This window comes from Apteryx mantelli, chromosome 15, assembly GCF_036417845.1.
Source record: "Apteryx mantelli isolate bAptMan1 chromosome 15, bAptMan1.hap1, whole genome shotgun sequence".
Lineage (NCBI taxonomy): Eukaryota > Metazoa > Chordata > Aves > Apterygiformes > Apterygidae > Apteryx > Apteryx mantelli.
In genome coordinates this window covers 4,042,820-4,064,461 of record NC_089992.1, presented here as the reverse complement: position 1 = coordinate 4,064,461, position 21,642 = coordinate 4,042,820, and the positions used below count along the sequence as shown (strand labels likewise).

The following is a 21,642-nucleotide window of genomic DNA, read 5'->3' as shown; positions in this document are numbered from 1 at the left end:
GCTTTGAGGCAGCCAGAACAATCTGACACAAACATCGGCACCCATCGGAGCGCGCGCCAGAGGAAACAGACGGGAAAAGCCCAGAGCAGCGACGGTCACTTACCCGCAGCAGCAGCGGTGGAGGGGACAGTTTCTCAAGAGCGCCCAGAAAGGTCTCTTAGCCAGTGTTTTTAAGCCAGTATTGGACACGTTTTAAAAATGCCTCTTTCTAGAAACAAGCGTGGGAAGGACACGACACCCCGAGCACGCTGCCAAGGGAGCAACGGCCGTCCGTCAAGCACGGCTCAGCGCGCCGGCTGCCGCCCAGAGCCCTCACACGGCTTTGGATGGAGCCGCTTGGCGGGTCCCAGCCTCCGAGGGCTTAAAGAACAGTTACGTGAGTTTTTGCAGTGCCCACGAGAGGCCCCGAGCCCATCCCGCCTCCGACCCAGCCGCGCTTGGGGGAGGAGGAGCGGCCACGGGCCACAAAATGGCCGGTCGTGGCCACAAAATGGCTGCTCCCTCCCGGCGGGAAAAGGGGAAACGCTTAAGATGGCGGAGCTGCTGTGAGGAGACAGCGGGAGCTCGGTAGGGCTGGAGGAGGAGGAGCGGGAAAGGCCCTGCCTGACCTAACTATGGAGCCGCAACAAAGTCGTCCCGCTGGAAATGCTTTCGGTTTCTCGGCTCGGCAGAGCCGGGCGCCTCGGCCTTCAGGCCGCCCCCAGCATGGGGCCGGGCTCCTGTCCACCACTATCGCTGCCCACACGGGGGCTAACCTCCCGCGAGGGCAGGTTTCGCCGCTCCCCGTCGCCCTCGCGCGCTCCCGCCACCGAGGGCCGGCCGCCTCCCCGGCACAGGCCTCGCGCTCCCTCGCGCGCCCCCGCACGCTCGCCCCCGGGGCCGGGATCTCATACGGAGCAGAGGGAGGAACGCGTGTCCCCGGGGCGCTCTGTTCTCCACACCTTTTTAATGCCATGCTCAAAAGCCTGCTTGGCCAATAGACCAGGTCCATCAACTGTCTTCCCATCATCATCTGGCCCCCAGCTTGCGCTGTAAATGTCAATGTAATCGGGTCTGATGCCAAGCGACTTCGCTTCAACAACATCTGTTACATCGCCATCTAACATACGAATGCCTAAAAGCACAAAAACATCAGACATTAGGGGCTTAATGGCTTTTATGAAAGTGCAAGGATTGCAATCAAAGGCCTTTTGTTAGCGGCAGAGGGAACTCAAAGGCTCGGACCGCCTCGAACGCCTTAAAACAATGCCGCCGCGCGCTAACGAGCTGTGCCGCGAGACGCTCTGCCGCTACTGCGGAAACCTTCCTCTCGCTCCGATTTAATTGCAAGTGATGGGGAGGAATTAAAATTACGCTTCGTTTGGGACTCTGGGGGCGTCCCGGCGCACGAGGAGGATTCAGACGGCAGAGAGGCACGGGCCCCGCGCCCCCGTCCCGCGCCATCGCCCTGCGCACCGCGGCTACCTGCCACGCCGGGGGAGATTACGCGCCCTCGGAAAGCTTCGTGGCTGCAAACTCCCCATGCTAAAAACCGATTTTTTTTAATTATTCAAATAATTCCTACGTCTGGAAAATATTAGCCCCTTTCCCAAATACTCACCAACCCTCCCCGGTCTTTGGGGTTCAGGGACACAGGGCTTGAGCCCGTCACCTCGTGTGGTGGCAGGATGAAACCCGGTTCTCTGTGAGCGGGGACGGACACGGCGGTTTGTCACTGCCCGCCCGCGCTGACACGGACCGACACGCGTGCCATCCCCTGCGGCAGGAAGAGCCACCCCGGTGCAGGGGCCAGCCAGCCCGTGAGTGGCTCCCACTGTGCTCAACATACACTTTTTTGGAGGCAGGAGAAGCCCCAGGTGGAGACTTGCACTGCCGACTTCGGATTCAGGATCCCAACCAGGTGTTCAGGCAACCCTGTTGCCTGTGAAACCTTCACCCTATCTCATCTCTTGCAGGAGAAAAAAATGCAGAAGCCCGAGTTTATAACTGCACGAAAAACCGCATGGATACCTTGAGCTCAGAGCGGAGCAGGGCAGACCTCAGCACACCATGCAAAACCCGGGAGGACGCCCAAGCGGTTTGCAGCCCGATCACTGCAGCCCCGCCAGCCTCGGCCGCAGGCAAGCGGCGGTGCCCGAGGGGGATCCACTTCCCACGAGCTGGAAATCGCGATGCTCCGATTGCCACAATAAAGCGGGTGAAGCGGTCTGGGTGGCGAAACATCGAGCCCTCCGTCATCGCTCCTCGCCGGACGGAAGGGAGCACGTTAGCGGGGTGAATCGCTGCAGCTGTGCAAACTCGGAGCAGGGCAGGTTACATGGCCATGCAGCTTCCCCCCCGCCCCAGCCCTGGCCCCGCATGAATTCCCACCAGGAAGCAAATTCCCACCAGGAAGACGGGGGGGGGGGTTGGAAAGTGCTGATTTAATCAGCTGCAAAGGCTAGTGGCAGGCTGGTTTGTGCAAGGACCTGGTGCACGTAACACCATCACCGTCCCACTGGCAATGGAGAGGGGGCACCCAGTGAGAAGGGATTTAGAGCACCAAGAAGCCAGGTTACGGGGGGAGCAGAAAGATCAGCAGATATTAAGAAATGGAAAGCGCCATTTCCAAGACTGTTGATACAGCACTAACAGTGGGGGAACCATGTCAAACATGCCTCCTCCTGTGACGGTAAGTGAGTCCAGTCCTGCCATGCTGAGAAATGGCCTTTGCAGGAAAGGTAGTGCCGGAAATTCTGGTGCCTTATTTTGTCAGCCAGTGAGACTCTTGTTTATAAAAATGCATTTCCCCTTCCACATGTATTTTTCTTAAGAAAACAAATGCAGACAGATTTAATTACAGTTGCAGCTGTGCTCTGGACAACAGTCAACTCAAATATATTTTTCTGACGCTGTCCCCTACCAGCCAAAAACAAGCTTACAAATAAAAAATGAGGGAGCAGAGCAGTTCACAAAAACTTCCTTTCTTTGTCATGTTTGCTAGAAAAGCTGAGGGGCACAAGCGAAAGGACAGAAGCTGGTGTCAGAGCCGCGCTTGGCCGTAGCGGAGCAAGCAAAAACAGCCAGGAGATTATTTTGGGGCTTGCTAAACATGGGTGCATTAATCAGCAAGAACAAACTAATTCCTGATACTCGGTCCTGATCACCCTGCAATATATCCTGGGTGGACAAACAGCCTTCGGAGACTGCTCCACCCTGCACGTTATCCGTGCCAAGAGGAAAGCCAAGAGAATGCGGTGCCGGCCTGGAAAAACTCGCCCGGAGGGAAATGCTCGCACAGCGGCCGGGCACGGGGAGGGTGGCCCCGGCACGGCGGGCGCCATGGAGCCATCTGTGGAGTGAGGAGACTGAGGGTAAATAAAAGAGGGGGCAAGAAGCGAGAGGGGAGGCCGGCTGAGGAATAAATCAGCTATTTTCCATGCAGTAAGCAATAAAGGCCTCAGAAGTGAGCATTAGAGAAAAGGGGAAAAGGAGAAGGTGGTATGGCAGAACCGCTTTTTGTTTATTGAACAGTAATGTATTTTGCCTAGAGCAAATGAAAAGCAATGCAAGAGCAATGAAGAGCAGCAAGTGAAATTAGATGGTAGCTTTTTGAGTGTGACGAATAGGCTTCCCCAACAACTTTTGCTCATTAATCGCTGCTTTATTTGCATAATCCATCTAAAAATCACTTTCACTGAGGCTGGAGCACATTTTCCTCCACAATCACAAACTTGATATGGTTAGAGACTTTTTTCCCCCCCTTTTAAGTTGTCTAAAACCCACAACCTCCAGCTGTCTGTCATGTTTTATTGTTTCACTCGACACCGGGTTCCCACCTCCCCGGCGCACACACGTGTCGAGGCTCTCATTAAAGAAATCAAATTAAAACGGGAACCACAGGCTGCTTTAAAGTCGACAAGCAGCGCTTGTCTCTGTGGCCGTTGTAGAGGATTGGCTTGAAAAGGAACGCGAACGCCAGGGCCTGATCCCGCAGGAGGCAAAACCGCTTAAATCCCCCCGAGTGGAGCAAAGCCAAGAGCCTCGCTTCTGCCCGGCACCCTGCAACCCGCCTTTGCTGCAGCTTGGTTTGCACTCGGAGCTGGTTTGCAAGCAAAAAAGACTCTGGACGAGTCAAGGCAATTGGGCGAAGCCTTAATATAGTGGAACAGCTTATTATAGGAATAAGCTAAGCGGCATAAGTCACCCCACGTGCACGAGGGAGCAGGGGACAGGGTGAAGAGGGACGTGCCGCAGCTCTCACCCAGCCCCTGCCAGCGCCCCTATTCGCCCTCCCGCAGTGATTTCCTTCGCTGCTGTCTTTGCCCATGGCGAGGATGGCTCCGAAGGCCCTTCTCCGGGTGCGGGGCTCCCTGTGTGCACCCCGCGCTCCTTGGCATCCCCGCCACAACTGGCTTCCAGCGCGGTGTGCCCTGCCAAGGCTGGCCCTGGCTGGGTAAATCTCAGCCTCCGCCAGCCCCTGAGACCCGTCCCCCCGCGCCAGCCAACGGCAGCACAGAGCTGCAGCACTGAAGAAAGAGGTTTCCTCCTTGCATTGCAGAAAAGACTGCAAATTAAGAGCCAAATCCAGGTGCTTGAGTCCTTGCTCCGGGAGGCAACAGTGCAAGGGGCCGCAGACCCCTTTAGGAAATGCTCCTCTCCTGTTCTACCCTGCTGAGCGCTAAAATACCCAGCAAACATAAGCCCAGCTGCTCTACATGTGACATTTCCTACGGCTTAAGCAGGCAGCTAGGAGCAAAGATAGTCTGTCACACACAGAGCGATTCCAGGCTCAGTTACGCCCCGTTTGCTGCGCAGACGACTCAGCTCGCTCCCCCAGCTTCCCTGGCACCCCCTTCCTCCCCGCCGCCGCGGGAAAACTCCAGCCTGGTTAAATCAGTCGCTAGCTTAAACCGCTCCTTTAGCACACACTGCGTCCGAACCCATTAAAGGCTACCCTAATGCAAATGAGCTTTCCGGTTCTAATTAGCATCAGCAAGCCAATTTAGTGCTAAAGATTAATTTGCTCCCCCCTCCCGCACTGTACGACTTGGACTGCAGCAGTGCGGCGGGCCGGGGCCTCGCTGCAACGTAGTAAGGAAGGGCTCGGTGCCCGCTTTGCACCCACGTGCGCGTTCCCGGGTGGAAAACGCAAGCCGTTACAGGGGCTGGCGCCAAACGTGGCACGCGCCACTGCCGTCCTCCACGAGAGTATCCGGGGCCGCCCCAAATCCCCCCTCCCCCCCAAGACTCATTCGGCAGGCATTAACCTCATGGGCAACCGCGGCTCGGAAGCAGGAGGCTGCCACCGCCAGTGCTGCCGCCGACCTGGGCTGCCCCACGCGGACACCCCACCCCGGGCAACTACGAGCTTCTCTTCTGCACCAGATTCAGGCAAAACCGCCTCAATGTTGGTGCTGTCGGCATCCCTCGGAGAGCGGGAGACACACGTGCATTCACTACCCTCACGGGGACGGAGCGACCCAGGCCAGGGGAGACCCAACTTCAAGGTTTCCCCCCCAAAATATGCAGCCGCAGGGTTTCTCACGCCCAGGCAGTGCCTTTCCCGTGCCCGCTGGGCACCGTGTGCCCTCCCCAAAACCCTCCCCGGGCTCCCTCTTTCCCTAAGGAGCCGCTTTCGAGCAAGCGAGGCCTGCGGCACCGGGGGGGGTACGGCGGGGGCCACCGCAGCACCTAGCAGGGAGCGGCGAGGGGCGCGCGCCGGAGCCGCGCGGCAGCCTTACCTCCGATGCGCGCGTTGTACGCGATGCCCACGACGCAATACGAGTTGTTCGCCGCCGCCGCCACTTCCCCGGCGCAGCGGGTGCCGTGTCTGCAAGGGAAAACCCGATGGGCAGGCGCCGCCCGGCCGAGGACGCCCCCGGCTGCCGTGTCCCGGCCCCTCTGGGGAGCTCGGAAATGGGGCAGGCTGTGCCGCGAGAGCGGGAAAGCCCTTTACCCCAAACCTGCAGCGGCAGCCAGGGGAACGGAGGAAATTATTAGCAAAGCAAATTACTCCTTGCATGCAGGTTTCCTTTCCAAAACGCTGCCATGTGGAAGCCCTGCTTCAGCTGAAGTGCTGAAAGCGCGTCCAAGTTTTAACGTCTCACGGGCTAACGCAGGGATGCACTCAGAGGATTAGCATCGCTAGGAGAACTTGTGCAAGGTCGGCTCCAAAACAGCTTTTGGTCCGCGCGGTCGGACCGGCGGGCGCGTTTCCAGACGCTGCTGGGCGATTTTGCCGTGCAACGCTTGCTACCGCCAGCAGGACTCGGGCGGATTAACCAGCCCTGGGCAAGGTTCAAACCCCAAGGCTGCCTCCGGAGAGCGGGGCTCCGACCCCGGGTGCCTCGCGCCGCCGCCGTGGGAACCGCTCATTCTCCCTCTGCTCCACTTTTCCCACCTTTGAAATCCCGATTCAAGTATTAATACTTCCCACCCGATTAACCCAGCCCTCGGGGATGACCGAACTATCGTTCTGGCAGGGCCGGGAAGGGCAGAAGCGCCCGGCGGCGCGAGCACCGGGCTCGCCGCGACGCGTGCAACCTACTTGTTCTCGTTGCTGGCGTCGTAGCGCGGCGTTGGGTCGTGGTCGTTCCCGTTGACGTCGTAGCTCGCCAGAGGGTCCTGAAAGCATTTGTCCTCCGTTAGCTACACGCGACTTATTTGTACAGCGCCGTCCCGTGCTACATCCCCAAGCGCGTGGTCCTGCTTCGCCCGGTGGAGCTGCCACCCTGCGCGACGGGGCCCCGGGACGTTACCTGGAGGGAGCCTTGCTGCGTCCCTTGGAGCCCGCCGGGCACTGGGACACGCGCCGGGCGCCCCGACGCTCTCCCGTGCTCCGCTTAGACACCGCGCTCCTTCTCGGATATTAAAATCGCTGCCTCGCCGCTGACAAGACGCCTCCGGAAGGAGCACGGTTCAATATTTTCTGCTTTTGCAATTACGCCTTTCAGGGGATGGAGGAGGGGGTGGGCTACGAAGCGCTTCCGCTACGAGTAAAACGAAAGGCTTAAATTGCAAAGCCTCGAAGCCGGAGGAGACGCTGTATTAGCACCGACGAGCGCTCCGGGCTCGAGGTCGGGCGGGCGGGCGGGCGCTTTGGCAGCAAATGGCATTTTTCACTTAGTTTCCGACCCTTTGCTCAAGACAAACGCGGGTTTTGTGCTGCAACCCCGAGCACGTCGCGGGCTGGGAAGCGGATCTGCAGCTCCCGAGCCAAAAAGCAGAGCTGGGATCTGGAAGGAGCCTCGTGTCCCCGGCGGCGGCAGCGGCGCGTTGGGCTCCCGGACAGCACCCGGTCTGAATGAGGCCAGCAAAGCCCCGTGCGTATGGTGAAACCCGTCAGAAACGAACTCAGCCGCGAGAACAAGCCCCCGCTGCCGTCTGCTCCACGGCGGCCGCCGCGTTTCGCGGCCGATGATACCCAAACCCCGAAGCCGCCGCGGAAGCCGCGCCAGCTCCTTTCCACTCACGTAGTTCTGCAGGAGGTCGGGGTGGTTCCGCTCGATGCCGTCATCCAGAATGGTGACCACCACGTTCTTGCCCGTGTAGCCCCGTTGCCAGGCCGCGAGGACATTCATTTCCGACCGGCAGCGACTGTTCTTATCGCCGCAGTGCTGCGGGCGGAAACGGCAGAGCACAAACTACGCCAGTGCTGCGACCCCGGAGCCCAAATTTCCCCCATCTCTGCTCAGCACGGCCGCTGGGGCTGGGAGCACGTTCCCGCGCCGTATAGCTTGCAGATTTGTTATAACTTCACGCCGTCGATCAAAAAATTGCAGTTAATCCGGGCAACGCTACCTTGCTATTGTTCATTCCTATTTCTAATGCTGCGGGTTCTCCAATTTTGGCTACAAAGAGCTCGTTTGCTTTCTGCGCTTAATTTTAAACGGATTTTCCTGCCAAATGCAAATCGATGAGCCAAAGTGGGGGTGCAGGGAGGGGGGAAGAAAATACTGCAGAGCGAGGCGGGGGGACTCACCAGGTACCACATGTTAGGCCACACGGGGTCGTTGAAGGGCAGCGGCTGGGGGTCGCCCCGAACGAGCCTCTTCACCCGGCGCTTCACCTCCTGCTGCTGCAGCCACTCCACCTGCGAGGGGGCCGCGGCGCTGAGCACGGCCCCCGGCGCAGCTCGGTGCAGGCGCCGCGCTCAGCCCCGCCGCCCGCACCCTCCCGACCTCGCGCCGCCACCGCGCGCTTCGGCCCCGCTGCAGACGGAACCCGTTTTGCCTCGCTTGGTTTAAAAAATATATATATTTTTTTATATAAAAAAATTTTTGAAATGTTAAAAATACCTATTTCGTAGAAAAATTCGTTTCCATATTACCTTTGCTGATAACAGCATGTTGCTCTGTTAATGCAAAAAAGGATTTAACTGTTGGAAGCAAAAACGCAACTCCGTGGTCGAGCAGCCCCGCAGGATCCCAGGCTCCGGGACATAGATCCGAGCTGGTTTTCGCCGTTCGGTCCGTGCCCAGCGCTTTCCGCGGAGGCGCCTTTGGAAGCGGTGCCCTGTAGGGACGCCTCTATTTTAAACACACTCCTCAGCGGCCCAACCTCAGCGCCTACGAGCCGGGATCCGAGAGCAAAGTCTGGTGCGGGCACAGTTAAACCGGCAGTTTAACTACGTGGGTTTAGAAAGGGATTTTTGCCCAGCGAGCGCTGCTGGCACGCGGAGCGGCCCCAGCATCTGCCGCAGCCGGGTCGCTCCAGGGAACGGGAGCCATCACGTCGCAAAAGCCCAGCTGACGCCGGTCGGGCATTCACGGGGCAAAGAAGCTGCTCGGAAATTAAAAAGGAGGGGGGAAAAAAAAAATAAAAATATTTTGCTGCTGGAAGTGGCCCAAACTGCTACAACTGCCTACAAGGAGGCACTTTCCCCCTGGTGCTGCCGCATTTTCTCACTCGGAGGATGATGTACGGATCCAGCCATCTAGGGCAGTAATAAATAAGTTTAAAAAAAAATTAAAAAATTAAATAAATAAATCGTTCAAGAGAAGGATGCAAATTCCCGGCAATTCCAGAAAAGCAACATTGAGCGGGCCCGCAGCACTGCGAACGGAGAGCCACGACGAAGCAGACGGCCGCAGCATGTGTTCCTCATAAAGCACGGCGGGAACGGTTTAAGCGTTACGGTTTTTCCCCATGGCGGGTAGCCACAGGGACTTGGGCCCGTGTCGTCCTCTGGAGCGGCATTTCCATTTTCAGTGGCTCTGGGAATTGGCGGTTCACACCCAAAAAAAAAATCCCAAAGCGCTGCTGTTTTGCAGGGAAAAGTGGAGCAGAGCAACAGGGGACTCCCGCGCGCTCTCCCCACGGAGCAGCGCCGTGTCCGGGGCAGCGGCCACCGAACCCGCTTCGGTTTCGGCTTGGCACTCGCCGGCTGCCTCCTCCGCCACGGTGCTTTCGCCGGTGCCTGCGGGGAACCGGCCCTCGCACCGGCGTCTCTTGCTGCAGAGCGAGTCCATAAATAACCGCGCTGGAAGCAGCAGCCCCCTGGAAAACACGGAGCTCAAAACATCTGCAAACAATTGAATTCGCTGGTTCTTCTGCAGTATTTGTTTCCATCTTTGCTCGTCCAGCTCGAGATGTCGTGTTTCACTGCGCCTTGCAGTAATTTCTTTTTTTTTTTGCGTTACACATTCTAATTAGGCGCCATTCAAAATGCCAAGACACCTCCAAAATCATTTGTGAATGGGAAGGGGGAAGAGACGGCCCACGCCAGCAAGTCTTGAACTCAGGGTGATAACTAAGGACTTAGGAGAACCAGAGCCGAACGCGCTAACTCGCAGTCCACAGGGCAAGGCGAGGCAAACGTTAACAGACTAGAAGCCAATTGATTGAGCCTGCATTATAACTAGACCCATTTAAATGGAGGCATTTCACCTGCGGATCTGAATCCATGATTCGCGCCAATGCCTGTACGCTTCCCCGAGGGGGAACGGCTTTAATCAGAGCCCAGGCGAAGAAGGAGCCGCCCCAGCGCGCCTCTTGCCACCGGGCGCCGTTATCACAGCGCCCTTTTCAGCACCGATTTCCCCCAAACCCGCTCCGTCCCCCTCCCCGCACATGCAACCCTGCTCCCCTGCTCCCTTCCGTCAGAGCCCAAGGTTTGGGGGGGGAGATGGGGCAAAGCTGCAGCGTTTCCCCGCCGCCCCCAGCAGTGCTCCAACAGCTCCCGTTTGCTCCGACTTTGGGTTTTTTTTTAATTTATTATCCCCCCCCTCCCCATTACTTTTGTCAGTTCAGCTGCAAGGAAAAATCCCTTCGGATGCTTGCTCGAGGAAAAAGCAACGCACCGCTATTGCCAAAGATTTCATACATAGCAACCATTGAGACAGCAAATGTTATGGCAACTGGATCAACGCCCCTCGCGTACGGCGGCGTTTCTCTCCCGCAAAGCTTTTTCCCCCTTTTCTTTCCCCGTCTTTCAGGCAGATGTTAGCGTTTAGTCACTCGTAAGTGTTTTCCCTCGCTGATAAACAGCCCCGCGTCCAGTGAGTCACCCCGTGCACGCAAAGGGCAGCATGCTGCAATCGCAACCCGGGCACCGGCACGGCTTCGGAGCAGCGCCCGGAGCCCGCAGCCCCATGCCGGCTGTTCCCACGGCCGCGGGAACCTCTCCCGCCCGGCTGCCCCCGGCCTCAGCAGCCGAAAAGCGGCGCGCCGGGGGCAGGCGGAGGAGGTGCTCGGCTCGCCGCCGTACCTGGGGGTCCATGCGGAGGAAGCTGTGCGGCCCCCGGCTGCTCAGCGTCGAGCGCTTGAAGGTCCTGCCGTGGTGGAAGTGGTAGTAGTTCTCCAGGTTCCCGATCTGCGGGAAGAGGACAAGAGAGAGGCGGGAGAGCGGCTTCCCCACGGCTGCCGCCCCAACGCGGGCGCTGCCGACCGCGGCGCTCCGGCCTCCCGGCGGACACGGCTCCTTTTCCATCCCGCTCCCCCTCCAAAACCGGCCACAACGGCGGGGGGCAAGCGGTTTGTTGGAGCAAGCCGGGCAGATTATGCTTATTTACATATTTATCATACTTAATACCTCCAGCTTCGCCGGGGCCTCTTTCGAGTGCGTTAAATATTTAATTAGTTTTGCGCTGCCTTTGATGCCAGCATGTCGTTTTACGTACTGGTTTTGCCTGCAGTTCGTGCAGCTTTTGTGACTTGTTTCCACTCAAATGGGCTTGAGCACTTCTCCCCCCCCCTTTCCCCCCCCCGCCCCGTTATGGAATAGCTGTGCATATTCTTTAGCATCGATATGCAAAGCGGTTGCTGGCTGCAATCTGCATCTGCCTCTGCAGTTGGCTTCTAAGAGCCTTTCCTTAAATTCATTCATTCTTGAGAAAGCGGAGAGAGGCTTGAATATCCCCAAACTTTAGAAAAAGCTTGCACGGGGCCTCTGCTCCTCGCTCTCACTTTGACTGCAAATGCAGATTCTTTATACCGTGCAGTTTGGCTTCGTTATCTGCTGTTTCACAGTCCACATTTTGCAGGTTTATAACATTCATTTTATTCTAATCCCTGTTCCCTCCGGCACTCATTTTAACAGAATCACAATCTATAAACAAGCGCCAGCTGAAGAAACGCTTCCGTTCGCCACCACGCGCTAAGGAGCGTACGTTGTGCCTTTTGCGGGGTATTAACAGAAATAAATGCAAAGCGGCCGCACATCGCAAACCAGCGGCAGGCTGGGGGAAGAGAGCCCGCGCCCGGGGACTGCTTAGCGCCAGCGGCACGGAGAGCATCCGCGTCTCGGCTGCCGCGCCGACCCCCTGGCACCGGGCACGGAGCGCGAGCCAGAGCAGCCCCGCGTCCAGCGGAGTTGCTTAACAGAGGCAGGCAGGGGCAAAGCATCCTGTTTTGCAATATTCGGTATTTCAGCTATTCCTCTGCCGTTAACAACCGCTCTCCTCCGCGCGCCTCCTCCAAGACACGGAAGGAGGCGGCCGCAACCCGTCTAGTCTCCCCTGGGGTCCCGCGAGAGCCGGGGACGAGCCCGGCCCGGCTTGCTCGCGTCCCCGCGGGTCTCGCTCCTGGGCCACTTATTAGGATTTGCCAAGCTGTGGAGAGCGCAGAAAAGAAATGTTGCTTCATCTGAATTTTGCTGACCGGTTTATGATTTCTGCCTCAGACAACTCTAAAGAGCCATGAGATGAGGAATTTATACACCTCCCAAAAGAGCGAAGACAGACAGGTAACTCGAATATTTTCCAGAGTAAGCCAGAAAGTAGAGAAATCTGCGTCCCAGCAGCTAGGAACGTGGAGCAGACCTGCTGGAAGGCGAACACGGAAAGCACGGACTGAGCCATCCCAAATCAAGCACAGCACTCTTCTGAAAAGTACTTTCCTCGTGGGATTTGTTAAAGGAAAAAGAAAAACCTTTGCCAGCTGGATCCAACTCGAACATTTGCCCTGTTCTGAGCAGGAGCTTGGACCAGATGACCTCCAGATTTCCCCCTTCAACCTTAAATTATTCTAAGCAGAAGAATTTAAAAATGCAATTTTCATCTAAAAAGCTGATAAAGAAAGTATTTGCTGTCCTCCGCCCCGAGATCAAAGAGGACAATTAACTCAACGCGGGCTCCAGCACAGCAGCTGTGGCAACAGGAGCGAATACGATCCTTGCAGATGGAAATATTGGAGAAACAACGGAATCATGTTTATTTCTCTATATGGCATCCGTGAGACTGAAGCCAAAACGCTGCCAGTGGTCCTACGCCCACACTTTGAAGAGGGTGTTGGAAAATCCAAGGGAGGGCAGAAGAGTCAAAGAAAAATGCAACATGACCTTACGAAAAGGTTGATCCTTCCAGACGACCTACGTGAACAAGCCGATCCTTCTCCTAGCGTGCCCAAAGGAGGCCAGCCACGCTGAAAGCACCTCTTCCAGCAGCAAGGGATACGTTGGAGGTTGCCACAAAGCCCGGTTATAAAGCCCACCCACCTGAACTTCAGCAGATATCACCACCTGGTTCCAGGACACCACATGAACATCGCCAAAGCAGACACAGGTGGTCCCCGGTGCAAGAGGTGGCCTCTTCGCCATTTCATCGGCACGGGAACACCATTTTACCTGCTTGTTGTGCCATGCCGTATGGCACGGCCGCATCGCGGTGCCAGGCACCACGCTCCCCGGCGAGGACCTAGCTCCCCATCCAGGTCAAGGGACTCGCGTTCATTTTGGAAGCCAGCTAGAAACGCTCGTTCCTTCCCCCCCGAGCAAGGGCGCTGCTCCGCACCACTATTGATCTTGACTTTTTTGGCATCTAACTGCTGCCAAGAACGTGCAGGGGAGGTTCTCATTTAAACAAGGGTCGATTTTAATTTTCCCGATCGATTGATGGTTTTGGGCTGCGGCAGAAATTTCAAGGGAATTGAGATTTTTTTTGAGGCAACGCGAACCTGTACTTCAACAAAAATGAGCTGAAGTTTTTTGTTTTTGTTTTTTTTAATTGTGGCAAATAAGCCCTGGTGCGAAGCCGGTGCTGCCGAGCTCCGTTTGTTTGCGTGCGCAGCAAGTTAGAAGCAATGAGAAAGTGCTTCTCGCCGTGCAATGCCGTCATTATTACGCTAAGGGTATTGACGGCTCCGTTTCCATGGAAACCCGCGCCTGCCAATTCTGTCCTCCAAAACGAGGAACATTTCGAGGCCGAAGGAGCTATTCCCCACCTTTGGCGGGACCCGGGTGGAGGAGAACCCCGCGCACCCCACCATCGCACCGTCCAGGAGGCCACGGGGATCCACGGGGGTGGAGGCGAGTATCGGGTCTCTGCAGTTCTGGCCTCAAGGATCAATACCCTTCCCATGAACAGGCATGTGCATGACTGGTTTGGGCTCATTTCTGGAAAGGGACTTGACAGCAAAAGGTCGATTTTGAGAATTCACAAGAAAGTTGGTAATTCACCAAGAACAACATCAAGGCTGCTGGGTTTAGCACGGCGGCGGCTCGCAAGCTCGCCTTGCCTGTGCATCGCCCGCTGGCACGTTCAACTGGACTCGCTGCCCGCGGGCCAGGCCTGCCCTCCTCTTCCTCGCTCCCGCCACGCGAGGAAGGTCGGGGTCAGGCCCTGGAGCACACCACGGGCAAGGAGAGGCAGGGACAGCCGGGTTTGCTCAGCTGGAGAAGGGGAGGCAAAGGGGGGGTGAGGGAATCCTGTGGTTGTCTCCATCTGCCTGACAGGTGGGTTATAGACACAACGCATCCAGGCCCAAAGGATGAGCAGTGCCAGGCAAGTTACAGCAAGAGAAATCCTAATTAGATATAAATAAAAGAAGTTTTCAGGTAGGGTGGTCACACACCGGCCAGGAGAGGCGGTGGGATCTCCATCCTTGGAGATATTCAAACCTCAGCTGGTCAAGGCTCTGAGCACCCTGACTTAACTTAAAGTTTGGACCAGAGACCTCCGGAGGTCCCTTCCAGCCTGAATTACTCTACAAACACAGTTCTTGGCAGCCTTAACAAGCAATAGGATTTATCTCATCTAGATCACCACGCACGCACAGCTAACAGCAGGAAGGGGAAGACAACCTGGCGTTCACCCAGCAGCATGGTCCCTGGACCAGCACTGGGGTTTTGGCCACCTCCCGGCCTCCTTCCCCGCTCCCCCGTTTGCTCCTCTCTCTGAAGGGCCACATCGCTGAGGCGCCTGTCAATCACCTGTCAATCACCTGTCAATCACGCTGCAAGCAGCAGCAGCCCCGCAGAGATTACCCGGCAGCAACGCTTCGGTCTCCTGCCTCGTTCCAAGCAGGAGACGAGCCGTGGTGACCTGCCTGTCAGCGCTGCGCTCGCTGACAGCTATTAGTATTTCCGACAGGTTGGAGATCGCTTGTAGCTAACAAGACGCCGCAGAGGAGCTGGTAACGTGTCCGGGTGCTTTTGGGAGCGGCACGCCGCCGAGGCCAGCACCGGAGCTGGTCGGAGCCTCCGAGCCAGGTCCTTCCCTCCGCATCGAAACGAGGAGCCTCAGGCGCCTCGTCAAAACCGGTCCATTACTGCAAAACGCAACTGCTCCCGCACGGGTCGCCTTTCCAAGAGCGGCGTCGGGCTGGCGGGGAGTTCCTGCCGGAGCAGACGGGAGGGTCGCCCCGTACCTGCGCTGGGTGGCAGGGACGATGACCCCAGCAATGCCTGAACCTCTCAGTTGGGTCCAGGGAGGACCTAACCCAGAGCTGGAGGCCACTGCTCTCCAGAGAGGACCCCCCTGCTCCAGCACGGAGGAAGGCAGGGAAGCTCCAGTCTCAGCCCAGAACACATCCTGCCGTAGCCAGATGCGTTCTGCCAAGACTGTGGAACCAGGCCCATTTGCGAGGTCCTTCAAAGTTTACTCCATTGTGCACCGAACAAGGAAAGATTTTTGCGCGACTTTAACAGGCGAAGGGCGGGTTTGCTGGCGTGACGCTGTGGGCACAGCCGTCCCTGGGACCGTGGGAGAAGAGCTGCTCCAGGGCAGCAGCGCCATACGCCCCGTGCAGCACCTTCGCGAGGGCCTGTCCCAGCTTGCTGCCATATATCACGGCTAACAAAGCCTCGGCGGTTAAGAGCGAGCAAGCATTTGGGGTGTGTTTTATCTTTGTTTAATTACTTGCTTCGCTTAAATAAAAGTCAAATTAGCTCTTCATGCAAATTATTCCCCAAATGAAATGTCGCTCTGCCCTTCCCATGAAGGGTTTAAGGATGTTCTGGCTCAGACCCTCGCGTTGGGCGAGGAGAACATCTGGAGACCCAGCTCTGGCAGCTCCCTGCGCACACAGCTTTGGTCATTAAAACCACTTCAGACCCCCAGCTGGCACGAATGGCTCTCCTTCCCGCAGCGGTTTCCCTGACCGACGGCAAGCCTGTGCAGCAGGTGGGTCGAGATCCCACCGGCAGAGCAGGGCCAGCCCAGGGAGCCCACGGTGGTGGCCGGAGCCAGGGCCGCGCCAGGCCAAGACCCAGACAGGCTGGTTTGACTGTTTTCCTCCGTGTCTGAGTGTGGTTCGTGCTGCCAGCTCCACCCTGGCCAAGGACTGATCAACGCGAGGCGTCCGAGGCTCCCCGAGATAGGGGATCAAGCCCCACGGCCGACCACACACCAGACTTTCCTGCTCCCCTGATTCGGGAAAGCCATTTAGCCCGGAGATGGTTGGCAGAAACCCTTCTTCTCTCTGGAGACTCCCTCTTACACAAGGGCTGACACCCTTTGAAAGTGGGGTGTTGCTGGTCTCCTCAGCCATTTCGGGGAGGTCCCCACATCCAGTAACGCTCCTCCGCGGGGCGGCAGAGCCCTCGCCTCGCCAGGAGCGCTGAGGAGAGGCGAGGGATGGCTTTCTGTAGGAAAGCAGGTCACCAAGAGCCACCGCAGGGCTTCCCTGCCTTTGCAGCCTCCCTTTCCCCGAGGGAACGACGCGGACTGTCTTTGCAGCCTTCACCCCTCCTTCTCCCTTGCCACCTTAGGCACCAGCGACTTATCTCCACCCAAACATCTTCTGCTGTCTCCAGCAGAACACCAGCCCTCACCACCTCTTCTCACCCTCGGGTACAGCTTCAAATCAGCACCTTCCTGCTGCCCCCCACCTTGCCCTGCAGGCTGGGAAGGAGCCACCTCCCGCCCAGGTCCAGCTCTACCTCCACCTCGTCTGGCCAAGCGATGCTTTCTCCCAAGGCGGCGTTCCAAGCTTGCGGGCATCCGTCTGCCCGTCCTGCCGGGCTTGCGAGGAGCCCTGTGCAATGGGCTTCCAGCACAGCGCAGCAGAATAACAAAGCAGGAAAATGGGCCTTTTCCATCTAGGGTCCATCAGGAGCAAGGTTTCTCACGGGAAAATCTCAGGGAGCGGTGCTCAGACACGGCCAAACAGAGGCACCCCTTAGGGCAGCCCTTCCGAGCAGCCTGCACCGCCGCTTCGTTTTGCATCTGATGCCGCTTGCCGCTAGGGCATTACTCGCTCTTGGGAAGCGGCTGTCACTGGCAGGAGTCCCTGTCGCTGGCAGGAGTCCCCACTGCGGATCTGGGCTGCTGGAGGACACGCGTGGCCACAACCGGGGGTGAAGTCCAGCGTCCAGGATCGCTGCGGCACCACCGCGGGCAGCAGTGGCCTCAAGTGCGATGACATTATCTAAGAGGCAAGTGTCATCCATGAATGCACACGCTGTGTGGGTGGAAAAGCAGTTTCTCTGGATTTGGCACTGGAGGCCCCACTGTGGGAATCACCTGGTTGGTGCAGGGGCTCATGCTGAGGGAGAAGGCAGAAGAGTTCAAGGACGAGTCTCGAGAACAGCTGAGGGCCTGGGAAGCCACACGGAGGTGCACATGTTCCCACTCCAGCATTCATGGGCTAGACGGGAGCCAGGAACACCCTGATGCAACCACAGAAATATTTCTTCTGGTCTTCAGCCTGCTCGTACGCTGTACCCTGGAAAAGGGCCTTGGGGGAAGCCCCGGATGGAGGAAAGGATTTACCAGTGGTCTCATCCCATCCACAGGCCAAACGCCTTCGGCATCATCAGGAAAAGCTCAAGAAACCCAGGGTGACCAGTGCACCCAGCAGACGGCTATCACGGACAGAGTGTACCCAAAGGGGAGCAGAAACTCCAGCAGGCAAAGACACAGCAAAACCCAGAACCAGGAGCTACCACTAGATAAATGCAAACGGGAAGAAAGGAACGTATTTACCAAAGGCTGGAGAGTGGGAGAGTTTAAATCAAGATATTCTCCAGCTGAACAGGGATAAACACAGAAGCCCTTTAATTATGCTACATAGCATGCAAGGGCCCATTCTTCTGGCCTTACGAGAGAAGCATTTGGATAATATAACCGATTCGCTCCTCGCGGGGGTTAGAGAAGAGCACGGCAGGTGAGGGGACTGCAAACAGGAGGGTGGGATTCAGGCAGAGCATCTGCTGCGGGACGGCAGACACCAGTGCAGGAGACTCTGTCCCTGATCCAGCCTCCCCGTCTGAATTTGTTTACACAGCACCCTGCCACTTTACGTTTCAACCCTATTTTTAAGTATAATTAAAGTGAGGTTATAATTTGCAGCGCAGGAGACACCTTCTGCAGCAAGACAAATTGCAGTGCCACCCAGCCAGAAAAGCACCCGGCTGCGAACAGGCAGAACAGCCGGGCTGGAGGAGGAGAAGAGACGCAATAAACTCCGGAGGAAACTTTGAGGACACCAATCCACATCTGGAGCACTTACAGAAAAGATGAAAAAAAGCCCAGAGGAAAAGGAGCTGCCGTGATGAAAGTCGCCTTTAAGCCATAAATGCGCTTCAGGGGATTAAAACCAAAAGTTCCTTGTGTTCCCGAGATCTGAGATAAACCGGGGCCAGAGAGTCCAAAGTTTGCTAAATCCACAAATGTAACTTTCCAGGGATGGGAATTACTCGTGCAAAACCAGCAGCCGCTGCCCGTGTCAATGCGGGCTTTATGGCGAGAAGAAAACCCCGCCGGGACGGGGCGCCCGGCGCTTTCCCAGCCCTGGCCGGGAAGCGGCGGGACGCGGAGACCGGGCGCGGAGCGGCGCCGGGGCCGGAGCAGAGACCGGGGCCAGGGGGGGGCCGGGGCCGGGGCCCCCCCTCCCTCCCCGCCCGCCGCCCCGGCACGAAATCGCTCTGCGCAAGTCACCGCGCTCCGGCTCCGCCGCTGCGGCCCCCGGCAGCACCCCGGGACCGGCACCGCGGGGCGAGACCCCCGGCAGCTCCTCGGGCCCGGGACCCCGGTGCGACCCCCGGCAGCACCCCGGGACCGGGACCCCCGGTCCGACCCCCCTGATATCTCCCCGGTCGCGGGACCCCCGGCGAGACCCCGGTCCCGGGACCCGGTGCGACTCCCCTGGTATCTCTCGGGTCGCGGGAGCCCCGGCAGCTCCCCGGGCCCGGGACCCCCGGTGCGACCCCCGGCAATTCCCCGGGCCCGGGACCCCCGGTGCGATCCCCTGATATCTCCCCGGTCCTGGGACTCCCGGCAGCTCCCCGGTCCCGCGACCCCCGGTGCGACCCCCCTGGTATCTCTCCGGTCGCGGGACCCCCGGCAGCTCCGCGGTCCCGGGACCCCCGGCGCGACCCCCCTGGTATCTCTCGGGTCTCGCACTGGAGTGCCGGGACCGGGGAGATACCGGAGGATCGCACCGGGTCGCGGTCCGGGGAGCCGCCGGGGGTCCCGCACTGCAGCCCCAGCACGGCCGGCAGCTCCGCGGTCCCGGCAGCCCCGGGCACCTCTGCAGCGCCGGCAGCCCGCGACCCCCGGAGCCCCGACGGCGGCGGCACCCTCGGAGCGGGGCCCCGGCAGCCCCCGGGCCGGTCCGGCCCCGCCGGGCGCCAACTTCCCCGCCGGGCCGGGGGGGGGGCGGAGGAGCCGGGGGGGGGGGGGCGGAGGAGCCGGGGGGGGGGGCGGAGGAGCCGGGGGGGGGGGGGCGGAGGAGCCGGGGGGGGGGGCGGAGGAGCCGGGGGGGGGGGGGCGGAGGAGCCGGGGCTCTTACCTGCCCCAGGTTGAGGTATCCGTAAGCGGCGGCGAGGCGGGCGGCCTCGGCGGGGCCCCCCCGCAGCCGCACGGCCCAGTGGTTGGTGTAGAGGGCGCGGGGGGGCTGCGCGGCCGCCCCGGCGGCGGCGGCCAGGGCCAGCGGCAGCAGGCAGAGGCAGGCGGGCGGGGGGGCGCGGGGGGGGGGGCCCGGCGCCGGCGCCGCTGCCCTTCCCGGCTGCGGCGGGCATGGTGCGCGCTGCTGGCCCGGCGGCTCTGCTGTGCCGAGGCTGGGCGGAGGGGGGAGCTTCGCCTTTTAAAGCGGCCCCGGAGCCCGGGCGGAGGCGGGGGGATGCTCCGGGGGGCAGGCGGAGGCGGCGGGGAGGGTCCGGCCCGGCGGCAGCGGCGGGGCCCGGCCGCCCGGCATCCCGCGCCGCTCCCCCCGGCATCCTGCCTGCAGCCCCCGGCAGCCCCCGGCAGCCCCCGGCATCCTGCCTGCATCCCCCGGCATTCCCTGGCATCCCACCTGCATCCCACTGGCATCCCCCTGGCATCCTGCCGGCGTCCCCCAGCAGCCCCCGGCAGCCGCCGGCATTCCCCGGCATCCCCCGGCATCCTGCCTGCATCCCCCGGCATTCCCTGGCATCCTGCCTGCATCCCCCGGCAGCCCCCCGGCAGCCCCTAGCATTCCCCAGCATCCCACCTGCATCCCTGGGCATCCCCCGGCATCCCACCTGCATGCCACTGGCATCCCCCCGGCATCCTGCCGGCATCCTGCTGGCATCCCTGGGCATCCCTGGCATCCTCCTGGCATCCCCCAGCAACCCCTGGCATCCCCCGGAATCCCCCAGCATCCCGCCTGCATCCCTGGGCATCCCCCTGGCCTCCCACCTGTGTCCTCCAGGCATCCTCTGGCACAGGCCCCCCAGCACTGGCTCCCAGGGATCCTCCCGGTGTCCCCCCTGCCACCTGCTAGGCATCCCGCCTGCACCCTTGGCACTGCCCCCGCGGCAGCCCTCACATCCCCCCGGCACTGCCCCCGGCACCCCGCACCGCTCTGCCCCAGCGTCCCCCCTGTGTCCCCTTGGGTGTCCCCTGCATCCCACCTGCATCCTCCCAGGTATCCTGCCTGCATCCCTCTAGGCATCCCACCTGCATCCCCCCGGATTCTTCCAGGCACCCCCCTTCCCCCGGGGGGCAGCGAGGCCGCCGGGGGGGCAGCGGGCGTCCTGCCGGCGTCCCGCCGACGTGCTGGGTCGCGGCGAACGCCAGCCTGGTGCAAAAGTCCAGCAGAGCAAACAGACGGCTCCCGCGAACTTTGGCCGCCGCCGGAGCCGGCCTGCAAACGCAGGAAGCCCTTCGCGGCGCCGCTGCTGGGTGGCGTCCGCAAAGCCCCCGCAGCCGGGGAATAAAAGCAGCACGACGGATGTCGGGACTCGCAGCGCTGAAATCCAGCCCCTTTCCCCCGGGGAAGCTCGGGCAGCCCCTAGGAATATTCTTCTAAATGTAAAAAACAAGCACGGGGCCGTGCAGACGGAGCGTGTTACGTGGGCACCGGTGACGGGGCAATTTACTGCCGCGGGCAAAGCGGGGCTTCATCGCCGGCTCCGCCTGCTGCAAACCGGCCCCAGCGGAAACAGCTGCCGGGGGCGATCCCGGGGGTGATCCCGGGGGTGGCGGCGGCAGGTCCCTGCGGCTGGGCTCGTTAGCGAGCACGCTGAAAACTCACTCCTTGCCTCCCGTCTGTTTTACAGACCTCGGTTCACCAAGGCGAGCGGCCGCCTAAGCCGGGCCGCTGGATGGGGTGACGCCTATGCGACACATGCGTCGAGAAAGACGCATCGGGAAGAGCGGGAGCAGAGCGGGAAAGGTGGACAGAGATTAAATCCTGCCCCTTCGGCCTTGCGGAGCCCGCAAGGAAGTCGGAGGAGGCGCAAGTCTCCCAGATGCAGGAAACTGGTGCAAAGAAAAGAATAAATATTGCTGCTGTGGCCAGTCGGGGACGAACGGGCTCCAGCTGCGGCAGGGAAGATTTAGGTTTCAGCAGCCGGAAAAGCTTTCTAACGTCAAGGACAGCGGAGCCGGAAAGCGGATCGCCTGGGGAAACGCAGCTCTCCGTCCCCGGAGGTGCAGGTCGGAGCGGAGGGGAGCACCGGCCGGGAGGGAGGCCAGCGCCAGGCCCGGCACTGCCGCGATTTCCGCTTGCGCATCCCTGGGCGCGGGGCGCAAAGCC

General features: G+C 59.8%; 1 protein-coding gene across 1 annotated transcript in view; it reads right to left on the bottom strand.

Moving 5' to 3' along the window:
• Positions 1–20,389, bottom strand: part of PCSK6 (proprotein convertase subtilisin/kexin type 6) — a 53,784-nt gene extending 33,395 nt beyond the window's left edge. The window contains exons 1-8 of the mRNA XM_067305787.1: positions 20,301–20,389; positions 19,432–19,699; positions 10,691–10,795; positions 7,964–8,074; positions 7,455–7,598; positions 6,530–6,606; positions 5,724–5,812; positions 942–1,114 (exon numbers count right to left, since the gene is read on the bottom strand). Coding sequence (XP_067161888.1) covers positions 942–1,114; positions 5,724–5,812; positions 6,530–6,606; positions 7,455–7,598; positions 7,964–8,074; positions 10,691–10,795; positions 19,432–19,699; positions 20,301–20,389 — 1,056 coding nt within the window. The remainder of the gene's footprint in view (positions 1–941; positions 1,115–5,723; positions 5,813–6,529; positions 6,607–7,454; positions 7,599–7,963; positions 8,075–10,690; positions 10,796–19,431; positions 19,700–20,300) is intronic.
• Between the last annotated feature and the right edge of the window lie 1,253 nt (positions 20,390–21,642).